Raw genomic sequence first — 27302 nt, 5'->3', positions numbered from 1 at the left:
TTTTTTTTTTCTCATTTTACTCTCCAGACGCTGCTGCATCTGAAGGTGTCATACTCCCAGATGGGGGGCAAAAGAGACAGATTTTCCTATTTATTTACATTGTACATTGTCATAAAATATCTAAAAAACTCACAAATGTTGAACTTGATCATTTTTAATTGTGACTAGACCCAAGAACTGGCTATACAACAACAAAAATCTGTTTTTTTTTTCTATATTAATCTTAGTTATCCCTCATCTGTATCAAATATTATCGCCTATAGAGTGTTGTGATGTCATCTGAAACCCAGCAATAAATAAACACTGCTGTGCCATTCAGAAAATCATCTTATTGACATAGACAGTTTATTTTTGAGTTATCACAAATACCTTGAAAAATTACTCGGGCAATTATGCCTTGGGGCCAGCAAAATGTAAAATTAACTCAAATCTGAGTTCTTTGATCTAGGGATTGGCAATATGTTGTAAAATATAAACTGTGATTCATCCTCTAGCAATATTTTATTTTTGTGATATATGGTTAAACACAGATTTTCTCCATCTCCTTCTCTGATACGTGAACCTCCTCCATGTTATGAGTGACGGAGAGATTCAAAAGAAGCTATTGCTTAAAGATACTAAGTGTAGTAAATGAATCATGACCGAAAATGTGCTCTAGGCCGTAAGAAAATGTTGAACACTGAGCCATATATCTCTCCCCTTGTTCTATTTTTATTCTATTCTATTATTGATAAAGTGTCGGTGTGGAAAAATCCTGACCTTTGTTGTCTTTTTTGGCAGCTATCTGATTGACAATGAACAGTGTGACCAGGTCCATGCTGCCGCAGGTGGACGCCGCAGAGGAGTTTGGTGAAGGCAAACCCAGATTCTTCAGTCTCTGCTGCAGTTTCCTCTTCTCAAAGAACTCCTGTGAAATATGAATTAATTAACTTTTAATAATGAAGATTTTAAACAGGTATAGTGTTTCTTACTCTTTGTTTTTTCACATTATCTTTCAGCGTATGTCGACTCCTGCAAAACAGATAATTATTGAGGTATTTTCATTATTATTTCACTCATTACTAACAGAACATTTAAAAAACATAAATAAAACCAAAAGTGTCCTACCTTGAACCACCAACCCAATTCATATTTTATCTAACTGCAAAACACAGGTAAATCTACAAAGGCACACAAAAAAGAACAATAAATAAGAGAAAAAAAGTGGCAAATATCAAACCACCTAAGCTAAGCTAACGTTAACTGGCAAACTTTATCAAGCTAACGTTAGAAATGAACAGGTGTAATCCACAAAACAATAAACAAAGGGTTTCTAAATATTAAATAATTTGTGTAATAACTAGTTCATTACAGATTTAATGGTGAAATAAGTAAAATAGCAAATAATGAGAAAATACCACAAAAATGACAGTTGGCCCCGAGACGTGCAGCGGGAGCGCGGTTTACGTCACGCACGAGGCTTACGTCAGGCACGAGGCTTACGTCAGGCAGGGTGAAAACAAACTTGCTGTATTTAAATCCCTTTTATATAATTTCTTTAAACTATTGTTCAAACCCAAAAGCCCTGAAAACACTCTGTTTATTTATTTACACTACTGTATTTATTTATTTATTTATTTTTTTTTTTTTTTACATTTGTTTAATATTTTTGCACATGTTATATGAATGTAACGTCATGCCTCTTAAGCCTCTTGCCGTTGTTCATTGTTTATATATTTGTATATTTGTAATACATTAAAAAAAAAAGAGAGATTTACGTCAGGCACATAACGAAAAGACAGCGTTTAATTTGGATTTTTTTATTTTTTTATTTTTTATTACCAAATATAAAATTAAACTTATATAGCCCTAAGCGTAATAAAAGGTATATTCATTAGATTCATTTGCTTGATTGGTCGAAAGATCTTTTGTAATTTATTTATTTATTTATTTTTTTAATGTATTTATTTTTTATTTTGAATTGTTTTAATTTTTGAATTTTGTGTTTATTTATTTATTTCATTCATTGTAAATCGCCGTTCTGGTAGTTATTTGTTCTTATTACAGTGTTATGATGTGCGTCTGTGTGTTTTTATTGTGAAGTGACGCGCACCGGAAGTCCAGCGTGTTTACTTTACGCTGAAGCCGCGCGCTCTCAGGATGTGGCGGTGGAGCTGGTGCCTCTTCTCATCAATGCGGCGTCAGGGGCTGTGGTGAGTCGGCTTTCAGGGGGGGATGGCTGTTGCACGGTCCGTCAGCAGAAACAACTAAATCAGCAAAATGTCCTCGATCCTCGACGCTGCGGCCCGAGTGCGGTGGGAGCGCTCCTCTGCGGTGAAAAGAGCGGTGTTTCTAACAGCGGCCGCCTACGGCATCAAGACCCTGTGCCCCATCATCTGCAGGCGTCTGAGGAAGCGCAGCGAGCCGGCCACGAACGGACAGGTTTCCAAAGCGGAGAACGGCTCTATCTGCTCTGGAAACGCACAGGAGAAAAAGACATCACCGGGAGTAAACGCGGAGTTCTTCAGACAGATCCTGGAGCTGGGGAAAATCCTGTTTCCTCAGCTCGTGTCCAGAGAATTAGGTTTACTGTCGCTGCATTCTGTGGCGCTCATCTCCAGGACGTTTCTGTCTATTTACGTGGCCAGTTTGGACGGTAAGATTGTCAAAACTATAGTGGAAAAGAAACCTAAACGCTTCATGTGGCAGCTGATCAAATGGCTCCTCATCGCCATCCCTGCCACCTTCGTGAACAGCGCCATCCGGTACCTGGAGTGTAAACTGGCCCTGGCCTTCCGCACCCGGCTCGTGGACCATGCCTACAGGACCTACTTCACAGACCAGACCTACTACAAAGTGAGCAACATGGACGGCAGACTGGCCAACCCGGACCAGTCTCTCACCGAGGATGTGATGATGTTCTCTCAGTCTGTGGCGCACCTCTACTCCAACCTCACCAAGCCCATCCTGGACGTGATGCTCACCTCCTACACCCTCATCCAGACGGCCAGGTCCCGTGGGGCCAGCGCCTCCGGGCCCACGCTCCTGGCCGGGCTGGTGGTGTTTGCTACGGCCAAAGTTCTCAGGGCGTGCTCCCCTAAGTTTGGTAAACTGGTGGCGGAGGAGGCGCACAGGAAAGGATACCTGCGATACGTGCACTCCAGGATCATCGCCAACGCGGAGGAGATCGCGTTCTACAGAGGACACAAGGTCTGAGTCTGTTAGATTATTATAAACAGGAGGAGGTCGCGTTCTACAGAGGACACAAGGTCTGAGTCTGTTAGATTTAGTATAAACACGAGGAGGTCGCGTTCTACAGAGGACACAAGGTCTGAGTCTGTTAGATTTAGTATAAACACGAGGAGGTCGCGTTCTACAGAGGACACAAGGTCTGAGTCTGTTAGATTATTATAAACACGAGGAGATCGCGTTCTACAGAGGACACAAGGTCTGAGTCTGTTAGATTTAGTATAAACACGAGGAGGTCGCGTTCTACAGAGGACACAAGGTCTGAGTCTGTTAGATTTAGTATAAACACGAGGAGGTCGCGTTCTACAGAGGACACAAGGTCTGAGTCTGTTAGATTTAGTATAAACACGAGGAGGTCGCGTTCTACAGAGGACACAAGGTCTGAGTCTGTTAGATTATTATAAACACGAGGAGATCGCGTTCTACAGAGGACACAAGGTCTGAGTCTGTTAGATTTAGTATAAACACGAGGAGGTCGCGTTCTACAGAGGACACAAGGTCTGAGTCTGTTAGATTTAGTATAAACACGAGGAGTGAGATTATTAGAGCCAGTGTGGATAGAAAAGTGAACACGTGAACTCAAGATTTATTTCCTTCCTTCCTACCTTTCTTTCTTCTTTTTTCTTTCTTTGTTTTTTTCTTTGTTTCTTTCCTTCCCACCTTCTTCCTTCCTTCCTTTTTTCTTTCTTTCTTTCTTTTTCCGTCTTTCCTTCCTTCCTTCCTATATTTTTTCTTTCTTTTTGTCTTTCTTTCCTTCTTTCTTTCTTTCCTTCCTTCTTTTTTAATTTCTTTATTTATTTCTTTTTCCTTCTTTCCTTTTTTTTTTTCTTTCTTTCTTTGCATTGTGTTGTGCGTCCTGATTGGCTGTTGGACTGTAGACCATTGTGTCGTGCGTCCTGATTGGCTGTTGGACTGTGGACCATTGTCCATCAGTCTCCTCCGTGCCGTGTCTCCTGTCCAGTACAGAATGTGTTCAGACAAATTTACATAAACGTTGGATCTCAGTGTGACTCTGAAGTGCTGTACGTTTGCAATTTGTTTTCTCCCCGACAAAACCCACAATGTCGATGAAACGTTCTGCACCGACAAAGACGCCTACGAAGGTTTGAACTTTGAGAGAGTTTAAACGAGAGAGAAATGTGAGAAAATGTTAACGCCCGTGTGAGAAAAGTGTATAAAGTGTGTGGTGAGGAGTTTTACAGCTGCAACTCAAATTTTTTAATTCTTATTACCATGACGATGGAGAAAGCTGAGTGAGGGAATTATGTGAGTGAGTTTACGAGGTCTGAATGTGCTGAGTCTAGACTGAGACTCGTGTGTTGATCTGCAGAGGAATCAGCGTCAATAAGAGGTGGACCCTGGAAAGAGCCGAAAAGGCCACGGTCACTTCTCTGGAGATGCAGACGAACGATGGAACGAAATATCAATCCTGTCTGATCATGACACACTGGTCCCTCGTTTATCTCGGGGGTTACGTTCTAAAAATAACCCACAATCGGCGAAATCCGTGAAGTATCAGCTTTATTTTTACAATTATTCTCTATGTTTTTGTCTGTAAAACCCCTCACCACACACTTTATACACTTTTCTCACACAGGCGTTAACATTTTCTCACATTTCTCTCTCGTTTAAACTCTCTCAAAGTTCAAACCTTCGTAGGCGTCTTTGTCGGTGCAGAACGTTTCATCGACATTGTGGGTTTTTTGTCGGGGAGAAAACAAATCGCAAACGTACAGCACTTCAGAGTCACACTGAGATCCAACGTTTATCAGGACGCAGAACACAATGCAAAGAAAGAATGAAAAAAGGAGGGGGAGGAAGGAAGATGGAGGGAAGGAAGGAAAGAAGGAGGGAAGGAAGGAAAGGAGGGAGGGAAGAAAAAGAAGGGAAGGAAGGAAGGAAACGAGGGAGGGAAGGAAAAGAAGGGAAGGAAAGGAAGGAGGGGAGCAAAGGAGGGAAGGAAGGGAGGGAGGGAAGCAAAGGAAGGAAAGGAGGGAGGGAAGGAAAAGAAGGGAAGGAAGAAGGAGGGAAGGAAAGAAAGGAGGGAGGGAAGGGAAGGGAAGGAAGGAAAGGAGGGAAGGAAGGAAAGGAGGGAGGGAAGGAAAAGAAGGGAAGGAAGGAAAGGAGGGAAGGAAGGGAAGGAGGGAGGGAAGGAAAAGAAGGGAAGGAAGGAAAGGAGGGAAGGAAGGGAAGGAGGGAGGGAAGGAAGGAAAGGAGGGAGGGAAGGAAGGAAAGGAGGGAAGGAAGGAAAGGAGGGAGGGAAGGAAAAGAAGGGAAGGAAGGAAAGGAGGGAAGGAAGGGAAGGAGGGAGGAAAGGAGGGAAGGAAGGAAAGGAGGGAGGGAAGGAAGGAAAGGAGGGAAGGAAGAAAGAAGGATGGAAGGAGGAAAGGAAGGAAAGAAGGAAGGAAGAAAGAGGGAAGGACAGAGAAGGGAAGGAAGGAAAGGAGGAAGGAAGGAAAAAGAAAGAGAAATAAAGAAAGCAGCTAGACCATGAAAGGTGAACCTCGATATAGCCAAGGACAACTGTACTCGTTTAAAAATGCACTTTAAGAGTAAAAAGTAAAAGTATTTCACAAGTTTTGTTCATTAAATGTGGTGATATTGATTCAAAATGACACAGTAACAAAATGAATCAATGTCTTAATTTTTCTTATGAATTTTGTGTTTTTATTTTTGTTTCGCTCAAAGCCGAAGCTCGAACTCGGAAACTTTAGTCAGGATTTTTACACGAACATGGTAAAAATAACCCCTCAAATCATAAGAAAAGTACTTTTTACTTTTCAGTCCTGCTCAAAAATGTAGTGGAGTAGAAAGTAAAACGTATCCACTGTAAAATCTACTTAAGTACAGCGCTTTAATACTTTTATTTTCGCTGTAACGTGTTTTTTTCTGCAGGTGGAGATGCGTCAGCTGCAGAAGTGTTACCGAGCGCTCGCCGACCAGATGAACCTGATCCTGTCCAAACGCCTGTGGTACATCATGATCGAACAGTTCCTCATGAAGTACGTGTGGAGCGGGAGTGGACTCGTCATGGTGGCCGTGCCCATCATCACCGCCACCGGGTTCGCTGACAACGGTGAGACGACTTTGAATAAATAATAGAACGAGGGAGTTATAATACGCACTCTGGCCTCGCACCAAGAAGGTCCCTGAAGTTTCCCCACTTTTACCCAAAACTAGACCTGTCACGATAACAAATTTTGAAGTAAATATAAACGATAGACCAGAAATCAGTGACTTTTTTGAAACTGAGAGCTACTTCAAGGGCACTGAGTTATACAAACGGGTGATAACACACATCTGAATTAACAAAGTTGTCTGGTTTATCTTTAATTTTATAAAAAATCATGACTCTCTGGCATTTAGAACGACTCTTCCGACATTAATCTGAGCAAAAACAGCACCGAGGAATGAGCCCTCATTGTACAGTGGGACTTTGAGTCACATGGGTCAAATTCGACCCAATACCAGAGATGCCCCGAGCGTAAACGCCATTAAAGGAATAATAAGTGTTTTTCAAAGACAGGGGGCAGTATGTGATCTCCACAGACCTGACTAGTCCCGATTTCTTCCTGTGGGTTGATCTTAAAGAAAAGGTGTTTGTGAATAAACCTCAGACGACTTAATAAACGACTTAAAACGTGATATCGAGGATCAAATAAGAGACGTAAGCCCGGAAATGATTTAAATGTGACGCAAAGTGTGTTGGATCGGGCTGTTCAGGGACAAACACAAAATGGAGGAATGATTAACAGAAGAAGTAAAAATAAAATAAATAAATGAAATAATCTTAAAAAAAATAACAACAAAAAAATCTCAAAAATTACAGAAAATAGACAAATAATTAAAAAAAAAAACTGAAATAGACATAAAACAATGAAATAAAAGGGAAAAAAAAGTATATATCACAAAAAAATTACAGAAAACAAATAAAAATAAAAAAATTAACTAAAAGTAAAAAAATATATATCAAAAAAAATACAGAAAACAGACAAATAATAATTTAAAAAATCAAATAAACTTTAGAAAATGAAATAAAAGTTAAAAAAAAAAAGATGGATGCTTAATAACATATATATATATTTTTTATTTAGGTCATTTTTACTTCCTCTAGTTTAAGTTGTGATAAGTTCAAGTGTAAGTGAACAATTATAACCGTATATATCGCCAAAAATCTCAGAAGGTTCAGTTTATCTACTGCTAAAATTTGGTGAGTTTAACTTAAGAATTATAGGAGCGACTGAAGATTTAAAAGTGTCAGTGACGTTTGGATTTTGTATTATTAAACATGGTAGTTTTCGTGACATGTATTGAAGCGTCTCTCCACGTTTTTGCCGTCGCCACAGTCGCTCTGCACATTTTTATTTCACCTTATTAAAAAACGAGCTCTTCCTCCTCGTCACTGTGAAAATGATTAGTTTCCTTTCTTTTATCTGCCGTGCTTTTTGGGGGTAGAAATCGCATCCTTCCTCTCAAATTTACGTCACTGTAAATGTACTTAAAAAAAAAGAATAGCAACACAATTAAATACAGTTTTAGAGAGTTTTAGCGGGTGCTCGTTAGCGACTAGTGCTATTTTTAGAGCGGTCCTGGGGCGACGCGTGGTCCCTGAGAACGACCTGGCGCCGTGTTGGTGACTCCTGCGATAGACGATAATATTGAAACGAAAACACAACCAGAATTTACCCCGCAAAGTCTTTTAAATGTACGAAATTTAAAATGTATATATATATATGAGCTGCAATAAATGAATAACACATCCAGCTAACGTAGATCAAGATTTGACGGCAGCAGATTTGAAGGACGGGTCAAATGCAGACGGCAAATTTACCCCAGAAAAAAACCTAATTGTGTTGAGGAAATAGTCTAATTCCAGTTTATTTCTGTCGCTCGTTTAAAACAACTTGCAGAAGAAGAAGGAAAGGAGGGAGGGAAGAAAGGAAGAAGGAGGGAACGAAGGAAGAAAGAAAGGAAGGAAGAAGGAAAGGAGGGACGGAAGGAAATGAGGGAGGGAAGGAAGGAAGGAAGAAAAAAGAGAAAGAAAGAAATTAAGGAAGAAACAGAAGGAAGGAAAGAAAGGAAGGAAAAAGAAAGAGAAATAAAGAAAACAACTAGACCGCAAAAGGACAACTGTACTCGTTTAAAAATGCACTTTAAGAGTAAAAAGTAAAAGTATTTCACAAGTTTTGTTCATTAAATGTGGTGATATTGATTCAAAATGACACAGTAACAAAATGAATCAATGTCTTAATTTTTCTTATGAATTTTGTGTTTTTATTTTTGTTTCGCTCAAAGCCGAAGCTCGAACTCGGAAACTTTAGTCAGGATTTTTACACGAACACGGTAAAAATAACTCCTCAAATCGTAAGAAAAGTACTTTTTACTTTTCAGTCCTGTTCAAAAATGTAGTGGAGTAGAAAGTAAAACGTATCCACTGTAAAATCTACTTAAGTACAGCGAAGTGCTTCACATAAAAGTCAATAAAAAACAAACAGACAACATGATACAAAGGAAAAGAACAATAAAACACCTGTATATCCTGTGTAGCTCGCGTTAAATACCAGGGAGAAGAGGCGGGTTTTCAGTCTAATCTTAAAGCGCTCATGTTACGCTGTTTTCTGATCCGTTCTAATGTTGTTTCCTCGTCACAAACAGACCTGGAGTTGTGTTTTTTTTGTTTCATTCGCACACATTTAACACGCAAAGTTCTTCTCTCAAACCGAAAACACTCCGTACCACCTTGTGATGTCATCGTGTGGTAAACCAGGAAGTGCTCCGCTGTGTTTTTAAACTCCACACGCCTTCATTTCTAGAATAATTTGGATGATTTCAGCCTCTGGAGTTGCCCAATCTCGACTGAACTAAAGGCAAAAGGAGCTGTTAAAAAGGTTGAAAACTACCACTTGATGACATCACAAGGTGGAACGGAGCATTTTGAGGTTTGGAGATGTTACAGACGAATAATAAACATGTGTAAATTAAACAAAACACAACTCCAGGTGTGTTTTTGATGAGATAACAGCATTCTACGATGGTTTAAAGCGTCCATTTTGCATAATAAACAACCTTTAAACATATAAATTACGCCCCCTGCTGGTGTTTCACTTACATTCAAATAACTCTCTTTAGAATAAGTCCCTTTCGTTTAGTTCTACTGTGGAAATGAGATTCAAATTTTATCTGTGGCTTCTTACTAAAGCTCTATAGTCTCGCCCACCTCCGGAAGTAAAATACCCATAATCCTCTTTGCTGTTTTTGCAGTTCAGTTTTATTTATACGGCACATTTGAAATAGAACTTAAGCTGCTGAAAGTGCTGCACAATAAAAGAAAAATATACAGAAATAGGCAAAGAACAATAAAACAAAACAATCAAACAGCAAGATATTCAGTCTAGTTAGAATTAAATGCCAGGGAGAAGAGGTAGAAGTGTAGATCTAGTGACGTTCACCTCAGAAATGACATTTAAATCTTCATTTTACACAGCATTTTTTTTTAATAGCTGACAGTTTAACACGCACTAGTTTTCCGGGGGTCCTGTTAAAATAGAGATTACACAATAAAAAGAATAATATAATAATAATTTAACAGCCAAACGCAGGTTTAGCAGGGAGTGGACACTTAGCAACGCTGTCAATCAAACCTGTTGCTAACAGTAACAGGAGCGACCTCAGGGAAAGAAGGCGCCGGATTTGTCTGTTATTAATGTTCATATCTTGATTTACGGACACAATAGTGAAATAAAAACCCCAGGATCATGTAGAGGGTTAATACGAACATTTAAGACCAAAATGACGAGTCTGACAGAAGTTACAGAGAGAGGACACAATTTTACAATAGAAAGTGAATTGGAGCCAGAGTTAATGGAGCAGGAAGCGCGCGCATCCTCGCTTCCTGTTTGGATCATGGCAGCTAGCTGTTTAGCTACGTCCATTTATATTAACAGTCTATGGTCATATGTTAATAAGGATAATAGTTACAAAAGTAAAAGGTGGAATATTTAAAACTTGAAACTTGTTGAGTTTCACAACTACATTTTGAACTAAGTTATATTGATATTAGATTTTGCAAAGTTTACCAGCCCACATCATGCTTTTTTGTTTTGCTGCGTTTGGAAATTATTTATTTAATTGTACTTATTTATTTCATTTAAGTAAGTATTTAATGTAAATGTATTTAATTTGAAAAGTCTATCGGGAAAATTTTGATTTCGGGAGTCAGAGCCATATCCATAGAGCTGAACGAATTAGGAAGAATATCAAATCAATTTTTTACAGCAATTATGGTTAGATTTGAAATGTGTTTTAATAACAGGATTGTGTTTGACGCTATCATTTTAAATCCCTCTTGAAAAACTGACAAAATGACTGAAGCATGAGCGGACAAACTAACACAAGAATCACTTTTCAGAACATGTTTGTAAAGATCTAAACTACACGGTTAGACGTTTTTATGGTGAATAAGCCCCCATGGAGACACAGGGAGGGCATCTGATACACAGGGGGAGGGCATTTGACACATAGGGAGGGCATCTGATACACAGAGGGGGCATTTAAGACATAGGGACACTTCAGAATACAATTGTACGGATCTAAACTATAGCATTAGACGTTTTTATACAGAATAAGGCCCCATGGACACACACAGGGAGGGCATCTGACACACAGGGAGGGCATCAGACACACAGGGAGGGCATCTGACACACAGGGACATTTCAGAACATGTTTGTATAGAGCTAAACTACAAGGTTACATGTTTTTATGCTGAATAAGCCCCCATGGACACACACAGGAAGGGCATCTGACACACAGTGAGGGCATCTGACACACAAGGGGAGGGCATCTGACACACAGGGACATTTCAGAACACATTTGTACGGATCTAAATTACAAGGTTACATGTTTTTATGCTGAATAAGCCCCATGGACACACACACAGGGAGGGCATCTGACACACAGGGACATTTCAGAACTTGTTTGTACAAATCTAAACTACAGCGTTAGACATTTTTATGCTGAATAAGCCCCAATATTCAGCTGTTTGAGAAGAAAATAATGTTCAAATATTCACATTTCAATTCGATTGCGGTCGCTCTCGCCGCCTCTCGTGCATCGCTGTTTCCCCCGTTTTCTGAGCCCCATTGTGTTTCGTGCAGCGGCCGCAGACGGACAGCCTCAGGTGATGGTGAGCGAGCGGACAGAGGCCTTCACGACGGCGAGGAACCTCCTGGCCTCCGGCGCCGACGCCATCGAGCGAATCATGTCCTCGTACAAAGAGGTAACACACAGACGTTAAGGCGGATCCTCTATGGTTATATTCATTATAATAATTTGTTATATTCATTTTGTACAGTTCTACCTTAATTTTGTGTCTTTATTTATAGAGATAAACCCAAAGTGAACAATCAGGGTCTGTTTTTCATGTTTAAAATACAAAACGAGCAGAAAAACACGCAAAACGAACACGTAAACAAGTTCATATAAAACATTAAAAACAGGAGCAGGTGTCAGATTATTAAATTTCCAGATTATTAACAGTTTTTTAGTTAAATGTTTTACTCACAGGCCCTGATGTTTGGCTCCTTCCGGCTCTAAATTGTCTATTTTTGTCTGTATTCGTCTTTATATTTTGACTAGTGAAAAGTCCTCAAAATGGCGCCCGTGACTCGAAACCTAACCCCATGAATTTTCGCAGATTTTTATATTTGCTCATTTGTTTTTCCGTCCAAATTAAACAGAAACAAATAAAATTACTCAAGAGGTGACAGTAGCAGTAGTTATTTTATTTAATTTTATTTATTTATTTATTATTGAATTTTGTTTTGTTTTATTTTATTTTTCATTTATTTATTTTATTTTATATATTTCTATAATTTTTTTTTTATATTTGGACCGGAAGAAATGTGTCTGTACAATATGTGTTCTCCCTGAAACAAAAATTTTATGAAAAAAATAAAGAAAACATGCATTCGTACAGTGAAGGGACTTGCCTCTCCATAGATTTGAATAGTGAAAAGTCCTCAAAATGGCGCCCGTGACTCGAAACCTAACCCCATGAACGATACAGAAGATTTTTGCAGATTTTTATATTTCCTCATTTGTTTTCCCGTCCAAATTAAACAGAAACAAATAAAATTGCTCGAGAGGTGAGAGTAGCAGTAGTTGTAGTAGTTTGTCCACTGAACGGAAGGTTGCCGGTTCGAATCCCGCTATGAATGTGTGTGTAGTTCCTTGATGTAAAGCGATTTGAGTGACTTGAACGTGGGAAAGCGCTGTATAAAAATGTGACAGTTTGCCATTTTTCAGCAGTATCTTGTTTGGACAAAAGGGTTATGTAATAAATATAATAACGTAACGTACAACACAACAGATTTTACTTACAGAGGCAGATTATTTACTCTGGAGACGCCACAAAGAAGAAAATTGTGTTATTACCTTGTTTTAATGTTGTTATATTACACAAAACTGACTCTAATGAGCTTTAAATCATGTTATAATGCTGTTTCCTCGTCAAAAAACAGACCTGGAGCTGTGTTTTCCAAACCTCAAAATGCTCCGTTCCACCTTGTGATGTCATGAAGTGGTAGTTTTCGAGTTAACAGCTCCTTTTTTTACTTTTAGTTTAATAGATTTGGGCAATTACAGGTTCTGAAATGGCCCAAATGATTCTAGAAATGAAGGTGTGTGGAGTTTAAAAACACACTGGAGCACTTCCTGTTTTTACCACGCGATGACATCACAAGGTGGAGCAGAGTGTTTTCAGTTTGAGAGAAGAACTCAGGCTAAATATGCAGGTTTGTTTGTGTGAATGAAACAAAACTCCAGGTATGTTTTTGACGAGAAAACAACATTATAACATAGAAAGATCGGAAAAAAAAGTGTATTATGGGCCCTTTAAAACATGAATGAATGTCTTAGTTGTACATAGAGGTACATATTTGTTATTTTTGTGTATTTTCAGCGTCTCTAATCGTCTTATTCCCTGTTTATTAAAGTCTCCACAGCCTCTACTGCACTTCACAGAGTTGGCAGTGATTAATACAATTCGCTCAATGGATTTCCTTGTTCGGTGCATGGGCCAAACTGTTCCCCCTTGAATTTAAATCGTTCTCGCCGTGTCTCTTCTTCTCTGGTGCATTTTAAGTTTTATTTGGGGATTTGAGGACTCTGGTTGGTTCTTGTCCAAATGTTTTGATCGTAGGTGTACTCTGTGTTTTTCTCAGGATTTTGGAAGGGCAAAGGTCACGAGCGTCGTTGTTTGTTCATGTGAGTTTTATCAATGAGGATTTGCACATTTCTGTTTATGTATAGTGAGTATTTTTGGCTAAACGTAACACGATTAAGCTAAGTCTAACCCTAAGTCTGTATATAATCGTATTTTTGGAGAGTAAGAGAGTGTTTTTGTTGTTTTTTTTATACGCATCAGTGTTAATATTAGGTTAAAGATTTTATTTTACACCTGATTTGTCCCTCACTCTGTCGCGGTTCAGTTTTCACGACACAAGGTCTGAGTCTGTTAGATTCATTTTAAACATGAGGAGATTATTAGAGCGAGTCTTTTTCTTTGTTTCTTTCTTTCCTTCCTTCCCTCCCACCCTCTTGTCTTCATTCCTCCCTTCCTTCTTTTTTCTTTCTTTCTTGCTTTCTTTTTTCTTTGTTTCTTTTTTTCCTTCCTTCCTTCCTTCTTGTTCTTTCTTTCTTTCTTTCTTCTTTATTTGTTTTTTCTGTTTCTTTCCTTCTTTCTTTCTTTTCTTCCTTCCTTTCTTCCTCCCTTTCTTCTTTCTTTCTATTTTCTTCTTTCTTTCTTTTTTCTTTGTTTCTTTCTTTCCTTCCTTCCTTCTTGTTTTTTCTTTCTTTCTTCTTTATTTATTTTTTCTGTTTCTTTCCCTCTTTCTTTCTTTTCTTCCTTCCTTCATTCTTTCCTTCCTTCCTTCCTCCCTTTCTTCTTTCTTTCTTTCTTTCTTTCTTTGTTTCTTCTTTGTTTCTTTTTTCTTTGTTTCTTTCTTTCCTTCCTTCTTTCCCTGCCTCTTTCCTTCCTTTCTTCCTTCCCTTTTTCTTTTCTTCTTTTTTCATTCTTTCTTTGCATTGTCTCCTGGGTCCTGATTGGCTGTTGGACTGTAGACCATTGTGTCGTGCGTCCTGATTGGCTGTTGAACTGTAGACCATTGTGTCGTGCGTCCTGATTGGCTGTTGGACTGTAGACCATTGTGTCGTGCGTCCTGATTGGCTGTTGGACTGTAGACCATTGTGTCGTGCGTCCTGATTGGCTGTTGGACTGTAGACCATTGTGTTGTGCGTCCTGATTGGCTGTTGGACTGTAGACCATTGTGTCGTGCGTCCTGATTGGCTGTTGGACTGTAGACCATTGTCCATCAGTCTCCTCCGTGCCGTGTCTCCTGTCCAGTACAGAATGTGTTCAGACAAATTTACATAAACGTTGGATCTCAGTGTGACTCTGAAGTGCTGTACGTTTGCAATTTGTTTTCTCCCCGACAAAACCCACAATGTCGATGAAACGTTCTGCACCGACAAAGACGCCTACGAAGGTTTGAACTTTGAGAGAGTTTAAACGAGAGAGAAATGTGAGAAAATGTTAACGCCCGTGTGAGAAAAGTGTATAAAGTGTGTGGTGAGGGGTTTTACAGACAAAAACATACAGAATAATGTCAAAAATAAAGCTGATACTTCACGGATTTCGCCTGTTGCGGGGTTTTTTATTTTTTATTTCTGGCCTTACCCTGAAGTGTTAAATTTCTGTTCTTGGGGCGTCACATTGCAGAAATATCTCAGTTGCTCCGACATGAGTTTTGTGCAGTTTCATGTCTCCACACGCTGTCGACTCAGTGTAATTTCACTGTGGATCACATTCTTATTTAAACTCAAACACTGACTAAAGTGAGTGAAATGTCCAGATCACAACAGACAGATCGTATAAACCTGAGCTACTTTACACTAATGCACTAATATTTTGTGCTCATTGTGTTTTTCATATCTTAAAAAACACACATTCTTCTGTATTTAGGTCTGCTCTCTCTTTTGGAGCAGAGAAGTGATAAAAAGCTGTTGCAAATCACTAAAAAATGACTGAATCCTGCTCCATCTTCAGAGGATTGATGTAGTATTTGAAATATTTAGGATGGAAAAGCTAAACTTACACAATAAACGTCCAAAGGAACTCATTTTATAATATTTGAACCAAGTGGATCAAGTAAATCAGCCCGACTAGAACTTCTCCATTTTGGGTGAAGAATTATTATTTTGCTGAACAATCCACATAAACTGAGTGATGCATTTTTTTCTTGTAAGCTCCCAGTTCTTGTAACTAGTTTTGTTTTATTTTTTATTATTATTATTATTATTTTGTTATTTATATTATTATTTTTTTGTTTGTTTGTTTATTTTATTTATTTATTTTTTAGTTATTGTTTTTTTTAATTTTTATTATTATTTTTTTGTTATTTATATTATTATTATTTTTTTGTTTGTTTGTTTATTTTATTTATTTATTTTTTAGTTATTGTTTTTTTTAATTTTTATTATTATTTTTTTGTTATTTATATTATTATTATTTTTTTGTTTGTTTGTTTATTTTATTTATTTATTTTTCTTTTTTTTTTGTAAAACTGTCTCCTCTCTCTGTCTCTGCTGCTGTCAGACTCGTCATTTTGGTCTTAAATGTTCGTTTTTTCTACATGATCCTGGGGTTTTTATTTCACTTTTGTGTCTTTAAATCCAGATTTGTCCTTGTTGTGCGTGTTTTTCTTTCTCGTGTTGTGCTTGTGTTCTTTCTAGAGCAGCTCAAACATTAATTTAACCTTGCAGAGGCTGTGAGTGTCGCCTCCGGGCTGTTCACTCGAGAGTTCAGACGGAAAACAGGAACTCACATTATTATCGTGATTAAATTAACTACTGATATTTTCAAATTAAGATTCATTTCCCCGAGCACATAAAAAAAAAAGCAAGAAAACACAACAAAAAGGAGGTTTACATTTGAGACGACACAGACATCTTAAGTGTTAAATGAGTGTAGCAGATGTACAGGTCTTAAAACTTTACAGTTTAAACTTTGTGCGTCCTAAATCACACTGTGTGTTCTCTCTGATTCGTCCAGTTCTTTCTGTTTGATTTTTATTTAATGTGAAACTCGACTCAGACTCAGAGTCACTTCCTCTTTCCCTCCATGTCTCTGATGTCACTAGGTCAACCAGCAGTGTGTGTGTGCGTGTCTGTGTGTGGGTGTGTATCTCTGTGTGTGCACGCGCGTCTGCATCTGTGTATGTCTGTGTGTATCTGTGTGTGTATGTCTCTGTGTGTGTCTCTCTGTGTATGTTTGTGTGTATCTGTGTGTGTGTGTATCTGCCTGTGTTTCTCTGTGTGTCTCTCTGTGTGTCTGAGTGTGTGTGTGTCTCCGTGTGTATGCATGTGTGTGTGTCTCTCCGTATGTGTGTGTCTCTGTTTGTGTGTATCTCCGTGTGTGTGTGTATGTGTCGGGGTGTCTGTGTGTGTGCATCTCCTTGTATTTGTGTCTTTGTGTTTCTGTGTGTGCATGTGTATGTTTGTGCATGTATGCCTCTGTATGTGTGTGTCTCTGTGTGTTTGTGTCTCCATGTTTGTGTGTATGTATGTGTGTGTGTCACTGTGTTTGTGTCTCTGTCTCTCTGTGTGTGTCTCTGTGTGTCTCTGTGTGTCTCTGTGTGTCTCTGTGTGTTTGTGTCTCCATGTTTGTGTGTATGTCTGTGGGTGTGTGTGTGTGTGTGTTATATGTGTGTGTCTCTGTGTGTTTGTGTCTCCATGCTTGTGTGTATGTGTCTGTGTGTGTGTTATATGTGTGTGTCTCTGTGTGTCTGTGTGTGTTTGTGTGTCCATGTTTGTGTGTATGTCTCTGTGTGTGTGTGTGTTATATGTGTGTGTCTCTGTGTGTTTGTCTCCATGTTTGTGTGTATGTCTCTCTGTGTGTGCGTGTGTTATATGTGTGTGTCTCTGTGTGTTTGTGTGTCCATGTTTGTGTGTATGTCTCTGTGTGTGTGTTGTGTGTGTGTTTATGTGTGTGTTTCTGTGTGTTTGTGTGTCCATGTGTGGGTGTGTGTGTGTCTGTGTGTGTGTTTATGTGTGTGTCTCTGTGTGTTTGTGTGTCCATGTTTGTGTGTATGTCTGTGTGTGTGTGTGTGTGTGTACTTGTCCAGTGTCTCTCGGGGCTTAGTGTGTGATTAATCCTCCATCTGTTGATCTTTAGCTTCAGTCTCTTCACTCGTTTGTGTTTAGAGACACTAAGTCAATGGGAAACTCACTGTTTTTGAACAATACGTCTGTAAACTGTTGGACATAGCTAACCCGCTAGCCGCCGCGTTCTAAACAGGAAGTGTGCACATGATCACTTCCTGTTTGTGAGCTCCATCGACTCTGGCTCCAATTCACTTTCTATTGATAAACTGTCCCCACTCTCTGTACCTGCTGCTGTCAGACTCGTCATTTTGGTCTTAAATGTTCATATTAACCCTCTACATGATCCTAGCGATCATTTTTGAGTTTATTTTTAAGTTGTTTTTTTTTTTTTGTTTTTTGTTTTTTTATTATTATTTTGAAGTTTTTTTTTAGTTTTTTTAGTTGTTTTTTTTTTTTTTTTTTTTTTTTGTATTCTTATTTTTATTTTATTTATTTATTTATTTTATTTTTTTTATTATTTTGAAGGTTTTTTTGGGGGTATTTTTAATTATTTATTTATTTTTTATTTTGAGTTTTTTTTATTTTGTTTTTTTGGTATTTTTTATTTATTTTGTGTTATTTTGAGTTGGTTTTTTATTATTATTATTTATTTTATTATTTATATTGTTATTTTGAGTTTATTTTAAATTTTTTTTGAAAAACTGAGTCCCCTCTCTCTGTACCTGCTGCCTCAGACTCGTCATTTTGGTCTTAAATGTTCGTATTAACCCTCTACATGATCCTGGGGTTTTTATTTCGCCATTTTGATTCAAGATAAGAACATTAAGGCTTTAAACAAGTCAACAAGTCTGCAATCTGACAGTTACACATCCAAGCGTCATGCGTTTACTGAGTTTAATATCATTTTTCCAGTTCCACACTTTTGTACGTTTGCCTTATATAAATAAACATGCCCTGACCTTTGACCTCTCACCCCCCTCCAGGTCACAGAGCTGGCGGGATACACGGCTCGGGTGCACAACATGTTCGTGGTGTTCGAGGACGTCCAGAAGGGCATTTACAAACGGTCGTCGCTAACGGCAACCGCAGGAGGGGAGAAGAAGAGCAAACCGGGGATGCACATCGACGGACCGCTGGAGATCAGGGGTCGGTAAACGCACAAAATATCAGTTTGTGTCTTACATTTTGTGTTATTAACAAAAAAATCAAAAAGAATTTCATTATTAATTTCCTGAACATGAACAAGATAAACATTTAATAATAAAAAAGCCAAAGTTCATCCTCTAAAATGTCTAAACTCTGCTCCAAACCTCGTGCTTTTACTGACAGAGGATCGACTCTGGAGATCTTTACTGAAAAGGGCCACAGTGGCTCAGTTGGTAGAGCGTTTGCCCCTGATCTAAACGTTGGCAAAACATAAATAATCTTGATAAAATTAACGACATAAAACTCTTTTAGTTCCAGGTTTTAGCTGCATAAAACTGAAAACACTGATTCAACATGTTTAGTCCTGGTTTAGTCCTGGTTCAGTCCTGGTTTAGTCCTGGTTTAGTCCTGGTTTAGTCCTGGTTTAGTCCTGGTTTAGTCCTGGTTTAGTCCTGGTTTAGCTCTGGTTTAGTCCATGTTTAGCTCTGGTTTAGTCCTGGTTTAGTCCTGTGGTTTAGTCCTGGTTTAGCTCTGGTTTAGTCCTGGTTTAGTCCTGGTTTAGCTCTGGTTTAGTCCTGGTTTAGTCCTGTGGTTTAGTCCTGGTTTAGTCCTGGTTTAGTCCTGGTTTAGTCCTGGTTTAGTCCTGGTTTAGTCCTGGTTTAGTCCTGGTTTAGTCCTGGTTTAGTCCTGGTTTAGCTCTGGTTTAGTCCATGTTTAGCTCTGGTTTAGTCCTGGTTTAGTCCTGTGGTTTAGTCCTGGTTTAGTCCTGGTTTAGTCCTGGTTTAGTCCTGGTTTAGTCCATGTTTAGCTCTGGTTTAGTCCCATCATAAACAGCTGCTTTTTTATGCATAGATTTAAAGAATACGCTGGAAGAAAGTGACCTTTGACCTCCAAATCCGAGATTACATAGACTAAGCGAAGTATCCGTTATGTCCAACGCAGATTATAAACAAATATAATCTCTAAAGTAAAAGTAAAACAAGAAACATAACAGTTTTGTAATCGTTTATGAAGAGATAGCCTCATATTTGTGTGAAAACATGAGTTAAAATAATGTTTCCTTCTTTCGTGTTTGTTCAGGGGAAGTGATCGACGTGGACCAGGGCATCGTGTGTGAGAACGTGCCCATTATTACACCAAATGGAGACGTTGTGGTGTCCTGCTTGAACTTTCAGGTGAGGAAAAACACACAATTTCCTCTTTCTACGCCGCTTCCAGTGTTAAAACAAAGTAAATAAACCGAATACATGTCGACTGCCGTACTTTATCGCACAATTTAGGCTTCAAACTGCACAGAATTACACAGAAAACTGGACAGAATTACACAGAAAACTGCACAGAATTACACAGAAAATCATAAAAAACTGCTCTGTGCGGCTTTAAATTAAATAAACAGAAGCGTCGGCCTAAGATAAATGCATAAAAAACAGTCAAACGAGCGTAAATTCGTTTTAAATCCTGCTCTTTACGCTATAATTCCCATATTATTCCATCTTCTCCTCACGGTCTGTTTCAGGTTGTGCTCCGTCTCTTTGTGCGTAGAGTTTTTTTTTTAATCCCAGTAGAGCACGTTCACCGGGGGCTGTGTCTTAGGACGCGGCCGACACAGTTTCCCCCGTTGGTCTCATTAAGTGTCACCTCCATGTTGTGTTTGTCCAGGTTTATTCCTTTTCCGTATCATTAAAGTGAAATATTATGATTGTTATGATATTAGTTGACGCAAACGGCATCGACGAACCAGTTTAGGGTAATAGACGTCCCATTTTCACGACGTAAAATGGACGTAATTCCCTTAAGATGCAGGTGGTGGGATATATAAATGGTTTAAAAGGTTCTATATTACGCAAAATTTAGTCTTGTGAGGTTTAAATCGTGTTATGTTGTTAGCGCATCAAAAACAGACCTGGAGTTGTGTTTCGTTTCATTTCCACATGTTTGAGTAGCTTTTTTATCACAAAATCCACATCTCCAAAGCTCAAAACGCTCCGTTCCACCTTGTGATGTCATCAGGTGGTAGTTTTACAAGTTAACGTCTTACCTTTTTAGCTTTAGTTCAGTAGAGATTGAAAGTTCCAAGGCGGAAATGATCCAGATGATTCTAGAAATGAAGGTGTGTGGAGTTTAAAAACACACCGGAGCACTTCCTGTATGGCCACACGATGACATCACAAGGTGGAACAGAGTGTTTTCAGCGTAAATCTGCAGCGTTTGTGTGTTAAACGTGTGTGAATGAAACAAGAAAACACAACTCCAGGTCTGTTTGTGACGAGGAAACGGCATTAGAACAGAGAAACACTCCATGACAGTGAGTTTTGAGTGATTTGTCATTTTAATTGAAAGCAAATAAATATTACTTACTTTAAATAGAACTTTGAGTGTGTAGATGAAAAGGAAAAACTGGTATAGCATGGTTAAAAGCTCTCAAAGGCTGAATTTGCGTAATATGTCCCATTTAAAGTGCTTTTGTCATAACGGCTAGTGCAGGTGTGGACCAAGGAGTGCAGACTCGGGGCAAGTTGACAGTGTTTATTTACAGTTTGTGCAAAAGACAGTTCAGATAGTTCATTTATCATACACGGGACGTAGGTAGCGGGAGGCAGACCAGATGGGCGTAGGGCAGGGCAGGAGCAGGAGAACCAGGACCGGAGCACAACGAGACCAAGGACAGGACCAGGGAAGACTGAGCAGGGGAAATCCAGAGAGCGGGAGCCAGAGCAGGAGACGGGAAGCAAGCCGGAGACCAAGACAAGGGCAGGAGGCAAAGCAGAGGGTCGACTGTACCGGGGCGCAGAGGCAGGAGCGGGAACGAGCAAGAGCAGGAATCTGGAAGGTGGCAAAAACTCCAATGAGCATCAAAAAGGACAAGAGACAAAAATGCAAAAACAGAGCAGGTATAATCACGTTGACACACGGACGGTCTGGCCCCAAGTGTCTTCTGCCGAGCCCTCATATACTCGGCAGCAGGTGCGGGTAATTGCGCTGATGCGCTCCAGGTGCGTGCGGGAGGAGTCAGGAACTCCGCCCAGCTCCAGGCAAACAGGTAGGGGAGGGAGAGAGAACACAGGAGGACAGGCAAAACAGGCATCATGACAGCTTTATAGCTGCACTTTTTCATACATTAGATCCACAGCTGAGCGTTCAAACTTTAAATTCACATTAAAGTGTTTATTACGCTATTTTCTGATCTGTTCTGTCGTTTCCTCGTCACAAACAGACCTGGAGTTGTGTTTTTTTTCTGTTTCATTCACACACGTTTAACACAGAAATTCTACATATTTAGGCTGAGTTCTTCTCTCAGATTGAAAACGCTCTGTTCCACCTTGTGATGTCATCAAGTGGTGATACAGGAAGTGTTTTTAAACTCCACCCACCTTCATTTCTAGAATAATTTGGATCATTTCAGCCTCTGGAATTGGCAATTTCTGCTGAACTAAAGGTAAAAGTTAGCATGAAAGTTATCACTTGATGACATCACAAGGTGGAATAGAGCATTTTGAGCTTTGGAGATGTTACAGACGAATAATAAAGTGTGACTCATGAAACAAAACACAACTCCAGGTCTGTTTTTGAGGAGATAACAGCATTAAAACATGACTTAAACCTCAGAAGAGTCAGTTTTGTGTGATATAGCCCCTTTAATGTAGTGACGTCGCTGTTTTGTGTGTTGTGTGTGTTGTGTGTGTTGTGTGCGTTGTGTGCGTTCCAGGTGGAGGACTCCATGCACCTGCTCATCACTGGACCAAACGGTTGTGGGAAGAGCTCTCTGTTCAGGATCCTGAGCGGTCTGTGGCCCGTTTATGGAGGTCGTCTGCACAAACCGTCCCCTCAGCACATGTTCTACATCCCACAGAGGTACAGGCCGATTCAGCGCAACGCAACAGCAACGACGCACAACACAACACAACAGCAACGACACACAACAGCAACGACGCACAACACAACACAACAGCAACGACGCACAACAACAACACAACAGCAACGACGCACAACAGCAACGACGCACAACAGCAACACAACAGCAACGACGCACAACAGCAGCGACGCACAACAACAGCAACGACGCACAACACAACAGCAACGACGCACAACAGCAACACAACAGCAACGACGCACAACAGCAACACAACAGCAATGACGCACAACACAACAGCAACGACGCACAACAGCAACACAACAGCAACGACGCACAACACAACAGCAACGACGCACAACACAACAGCAACGACGCACAACACAACAGCAACGACGCACAACAGCAACACAACAGCAACGACGCACAACAGCAACACAACGCAACAGCAACGACACACAACAGCAACACAACAGCAACGACGCACAACACAACAGCAACGACACGCAACAGCAACGACGCACAACACAACAGCAACGACGCACAACGCAACAGCAACAACGCACAACAGCAACGACGCACAACAGCAACGACGCACAACACAACAGCAACGACGCACAACAGCAACGACGCACAACACAACAGCAACGACGCACAACAGCAACACAACAGCAATGACACACAACTCAACAGCAATGACGCACAACTCACTGCGACGCAAACATAACACTCACTTTTTTACCCCGGCTTTGTTTATTGAACATTTTTAACACTGACACACAAATGTAGTGCATTGTATCGAATAACACAATGACAATAATATAAAAAAAGACAAATCCAATCCACCCATCCACTGGACAAATGAGCTAAAATAAGAAAAAAAACCCATAAATAAATAAAATAAAAACAGTAAAAAAAAAAAAATAATTAAAAAATAAATAAATAACTAATAATAATAATAATAATAACAACAACAACATGAATAATAATAACATGAATAATAATAAGACATGAATAAATAAATAATTAAATAAATAAATTAAACAATCAAACTATGGATGAATAAGTGGGGAATAGAAATGAAAAAGTAATATTAATAATGATCCAGCAATAACAACCATCAATACAACAACAATAATAATAATAATAATAATAATAATAATAATAATAATAATAATAATAATAATAATAATAAAAAAAGCTAACAGTAACTTTTATTAAAATCAGAAAAAAATTAAATAAACAACCTACTAAAATTCAAATTAATTAAAATAACGACTACCCAATTATTTTTTTTGTAATAAAAAATATACCGGTAATTATTTTTGCAACAGTGTCGAGATGTCGTCCTCTGAAACCTTTTCTGTGGACCCCTGCTGGACTAAAGAGGGATTACAGTCCTTATCACTGCTTATTACTATGATGTTACAAGGTTTTCCTACATGTATAAGTCTTAATAATAGTTTTTAATAATACTCCAGTGCAGTATTTTCATGAGCGCCCTGTTCAAATACAGAAAAATACAAAAAAAAAAGTCCATATCTAATTACAATCAAAACATTTGTCAGAAAATCATAAAAAAGAGAGAATTAGACTGTATTTCTGAACCGTGTCACAGCTTCATGATCATCAGTGACCAAACCAGAGCCGGGTTTGTCTTACTCCAGAGCTCCATGTGTAACTTTAACCGTGTAACTGGAGCAGAGTGAAACGAGACGACAAAGTGAAATATTTACACTCTGACTCTGCACTGACCAATAAAACTACAGCTGTTAACTCATCCTGAAAGAAAAACCTCACAGGGTTGGCTCAGGTACAATTTAGTCCTGATCTAGTCCTGATCTAGTCCTGGTTTATTCTCAGTTTAGTCCATGTTCAGTCCTAGTTTAGTCCTGGTTTAGTCCTAGTTTAGTCCTGGTTTAGTCCATATTTAATCCTGGTTTAGTCCATGTTCAGTCCTGGTTTAGTCTTGGTTTAGTCCTGGTTTAGTCCTGGTTTAGTCTTGGTTTAGTCCAGATCCAGTCCAGGTTTAGACCAGGTTTAGTCCAGGTTTTAGTCCTGGTTTGGTCCTGGTTTAGTCTTGGTTTAGTCCAGATCCAGTCCAGGTTTAGACCAGGTTTAGTCCAGGTTTTAGTCCTGGTTTAGTCCAGGTTTAGTCCTGTTTTAGTCTTGGTTTAGACCTGGTTTAGTCCTGGTTTAGTTAGTTCTGGTTTAGTCCTGGTTTAGGAGTGTGCGATGTTTCATGTGGGAGATGTTCGTAGATGTTTGTTGACGTTTGTTGACGTTCGTAGATGTTCGTAGACGTTTGTAGACATTCGTAGATGTTTGTAGATGTTTGTAGATGTTCGCAGACGTTCGTAGACGTTCGTAGATGTTCGTAGATGTTTGTAGATGTTCGCAGACGTTCGTAGACGTTCGTAGATGTTCGTAGACGTTCGTAGATGTTCGTAGATGTTCTTCATGCTCTTTTTTGTGCCAAACCATTTTGTTGAATCCTTAAACATAAATAACTAAATATGTGTAAACTGCTCACACTTGAAACCCGTGGTTATCGTGGTCGTCCGGTGTAACGTGACCTCAGGTGTGACCTCAGGTGTGACCTCCGGCGTGACTCAGACGACTCCCTCCTACAGAGCAGTAAATATTTCATATGTGGTGAAGGAGCAGCAGTAACACAACCCAGGACACGAGACAGAACAAAGGAGTGAGCAGCAGTTTAGTGTGCGTCTGTGTGTTCACTTGTGTCCAGTGAGTGTTGTAACAGCTCTCCTCTTTTGTTTTCTCATGTGTTCAGCTCATTCTTTCTTCAGTGACAAAACCACTTAATGAAATGAGTGTCGGACAAACCAGCGCTCCAGGACTAAAGTGCTTTATGTCGTGTGTGTGTTTTGTGTGTTTGTGTACAACGACTCGATGTACTAATGTGAATCATGATGACGGAGGGGAAGAAAAATCTGAATTAAACCTGGAAAGTTTTGGAAAACGTAAAAAAAATATATATGTTTGCAAGTTTCTCACACGTCCTTGAAAACCTAAGAAGGAATTTGCAGGTTTTCCAGACACGGAAAACACTTTGAAAATGAGAAAAAAGCCCAAATATCCTGGAAAATATATCTTCTGTTCTTGAAAATGTCTTTGCTTTACTAGATTATTGGATGTCAGACTAATGGGAACTGTGACTTCCATCATCACGGTAAAAAGAGAAAAAAAATAAAAATAAAATAATAAAAATACATACAGAAATAATAATAATAATAATAATAATAATAATAATAATAAAAATAATAATAATAATTTAAACCCCCCAAAATGCATGAAATTACACCTAATTTTTTCTAATTTCTTATCTTACCTGGACTGATACTTTACCTAAACTGTAAAAATAAAAATAAAATGGGTTTGTGTAGTTGTATGCGGCGTAATTACTTAATAGAAAATGGTTTAAAGCAAATCGTAAGAACCCTGCGTATTTTTTAATGCAACTACATCTGCAGATTAGATTTAATTTTTTTTTTATTAAAGGTACACACTGTAGATTAGCTATTTTAACAAAGGAATATGGGATAAATGCAAAATGCCAGTTTAATGCAATACTGTGGAACATTCAAGGAGATAAATATAATTTCCATTGAAACCAAAAAAAAAAAAAAAAAAAAAATTGTTTAATTTTACATTTTCTATCCTGATCTACTCCTGGTTTAGTCCTTATGTAGACTGGGTTTACACCTGGTTTAGTTCTGGTTTAATCCAAGTTTAATCCTGGTTTAGTCCTGGTTTAGTCCTGGTTTAGTCCTGGTTAGTCCTGGGTTACTCCTGGGTTAGTCCTGGTTATTCCTGGTTTAGTCCTGGTTTAGTCCTGGTTAGTCCTGGTGTAGTCCTGGTTTAGTCCTGGTTAGTCCTGGTTAGTCCTGGTTATTCCTGGTTTAGTCCTGGTTTAGTCCTGGTTAGTCCTGGTTTAGTCCTGGTTTAGTCCTGGTTTAGTCCTGGTTTAGTCCTGGTTTAGACCTGGTTTTAGTCTTGGTTTAGTCCTGGTTTAGTCCTGGCACATTCAGACCATTAACATTTGAAAACATCTGAAATCTTTGTTAAAAAGTACAAAAAAAAGCAAATGTGAACTCAACTTCTTAGAGTAACTTTTAAATGCCGTTTGCCGAGATTCAGTATTTGTTTTTATTTATGGTCCTTTCTTGTCCTGTGTGCGTGTCCAGGCCGTACATGTCCATGGGGTCTCTGAGGGACCAGGTCATTTACCCAGACTCCCTGGAGGACATGTCCGCTCGCAGCCTCACGGACAAAGACCTGGAAGCCATTTTGGACATCGTCAACCTCAACCACATCGTCACCAGAGAAGGAGGTGGGACTTAGGACATTTTGGATTTAGGAGGACTGTATTTTCCAGCCTATAAATCACACTTTTTCATAGTTTGGGGTGCGACTTAGATGTGAAATATGTTTTTTCTTCATTATTATTCATTTTTTGGCTGGCGCGACTTATACTCCAGTGCGACTTATACTCTGGAAAATACGGTACTTTTTATATAAGTGTTTGATTATTATTTTAATTTGAAAGTCAGAAATTATGGTTCACTCTTATTTATGTTTGTACTGTTTGATAATGTGTATTTCTTTACAATAATTTGATTTTGAACTTGGCTTGGTTGTTTTTTTGTGTGTTTTTTTATTCCATGTTTACCTTTATTATTATCTGCAGTTGTGTATCTTTAGTTAATGTCTCCGCTGTTAAACTTCTATTCATTGACTGTTTATATAAATGGACGTAGCTAACCTGCTCGCCGCCGCGTTCCAAATAGGAATTGATCATTGGCTGCGTGTCCAGCTCCATCGACTCTGGCACCAATTCACTTTCTATTGATAAACTGTGTCCTCTCTCTGTACCTGCTGCTGTCAGACTCGTCAT

At 39.0% G+C, this 27302-nt stretch overlaps 1 protein-coding gene across 1 annotated transcript in view; it reads left to right on the top strand.

Annotated features, from left to right (window-relative positions):
- The first annotated feature begins 2128 nt into the window (after window positions 1-2128).
- The window catches only part of LOC117379592 (ATP-binding cassette sub-family D member 2-like), a 29727-nt gene continuing 4553 nt past the window's right edge, over window positions 2129-27302 (top strand). The window contains exons 1-7 of the mRNA XM_033976305.2: window positions 2129-3189; window positions 6124-6304; window positions 11382-11503; window positions 18372-18534; window positions 19615-19709; window positions 22241-22386; window positions 26593-26738. Coding sequence (XP_033832196.1) covers window positions 2260-3189; window positions 6124-6304; window positions 11382-11503; window positions 18372-18534; window positions 19615-19709; window positions 22241-22386; window positions 26593-26738 — 1783 coding nt within the window. The 5' untranslated portion in view covers window positions 2129-2259. The remainder of the gene's footprint in view (window positions 3190-6123; window positions 6305-11381; window positions 11504-18371; window positions 18535-19614; window positions 19710-22240; window positions 22387-26592; window positions 26739-27302) is intronic.

This window comes from Periophthalmus magnuspinnatus, chromosome 12 (assembly GCF_009829125.3).
Source record: "Periophthalmus magnuspinnatus isolate fPerMag1 chromosome 12, fPerMag1.2.pri, whole genome shotgun sequence".
NCBI classification, from domain to species: domain Eukaryota; kingdom Metazoa; phylum Chordata; class Actinopteri; order Gobiiformes; family Gobiidae; genus Periophthalmus; species Periophthalmus magnuspinnatus.
This window is presented reverse-complemented; position numbering and strand designations above follow the sequence as displayed.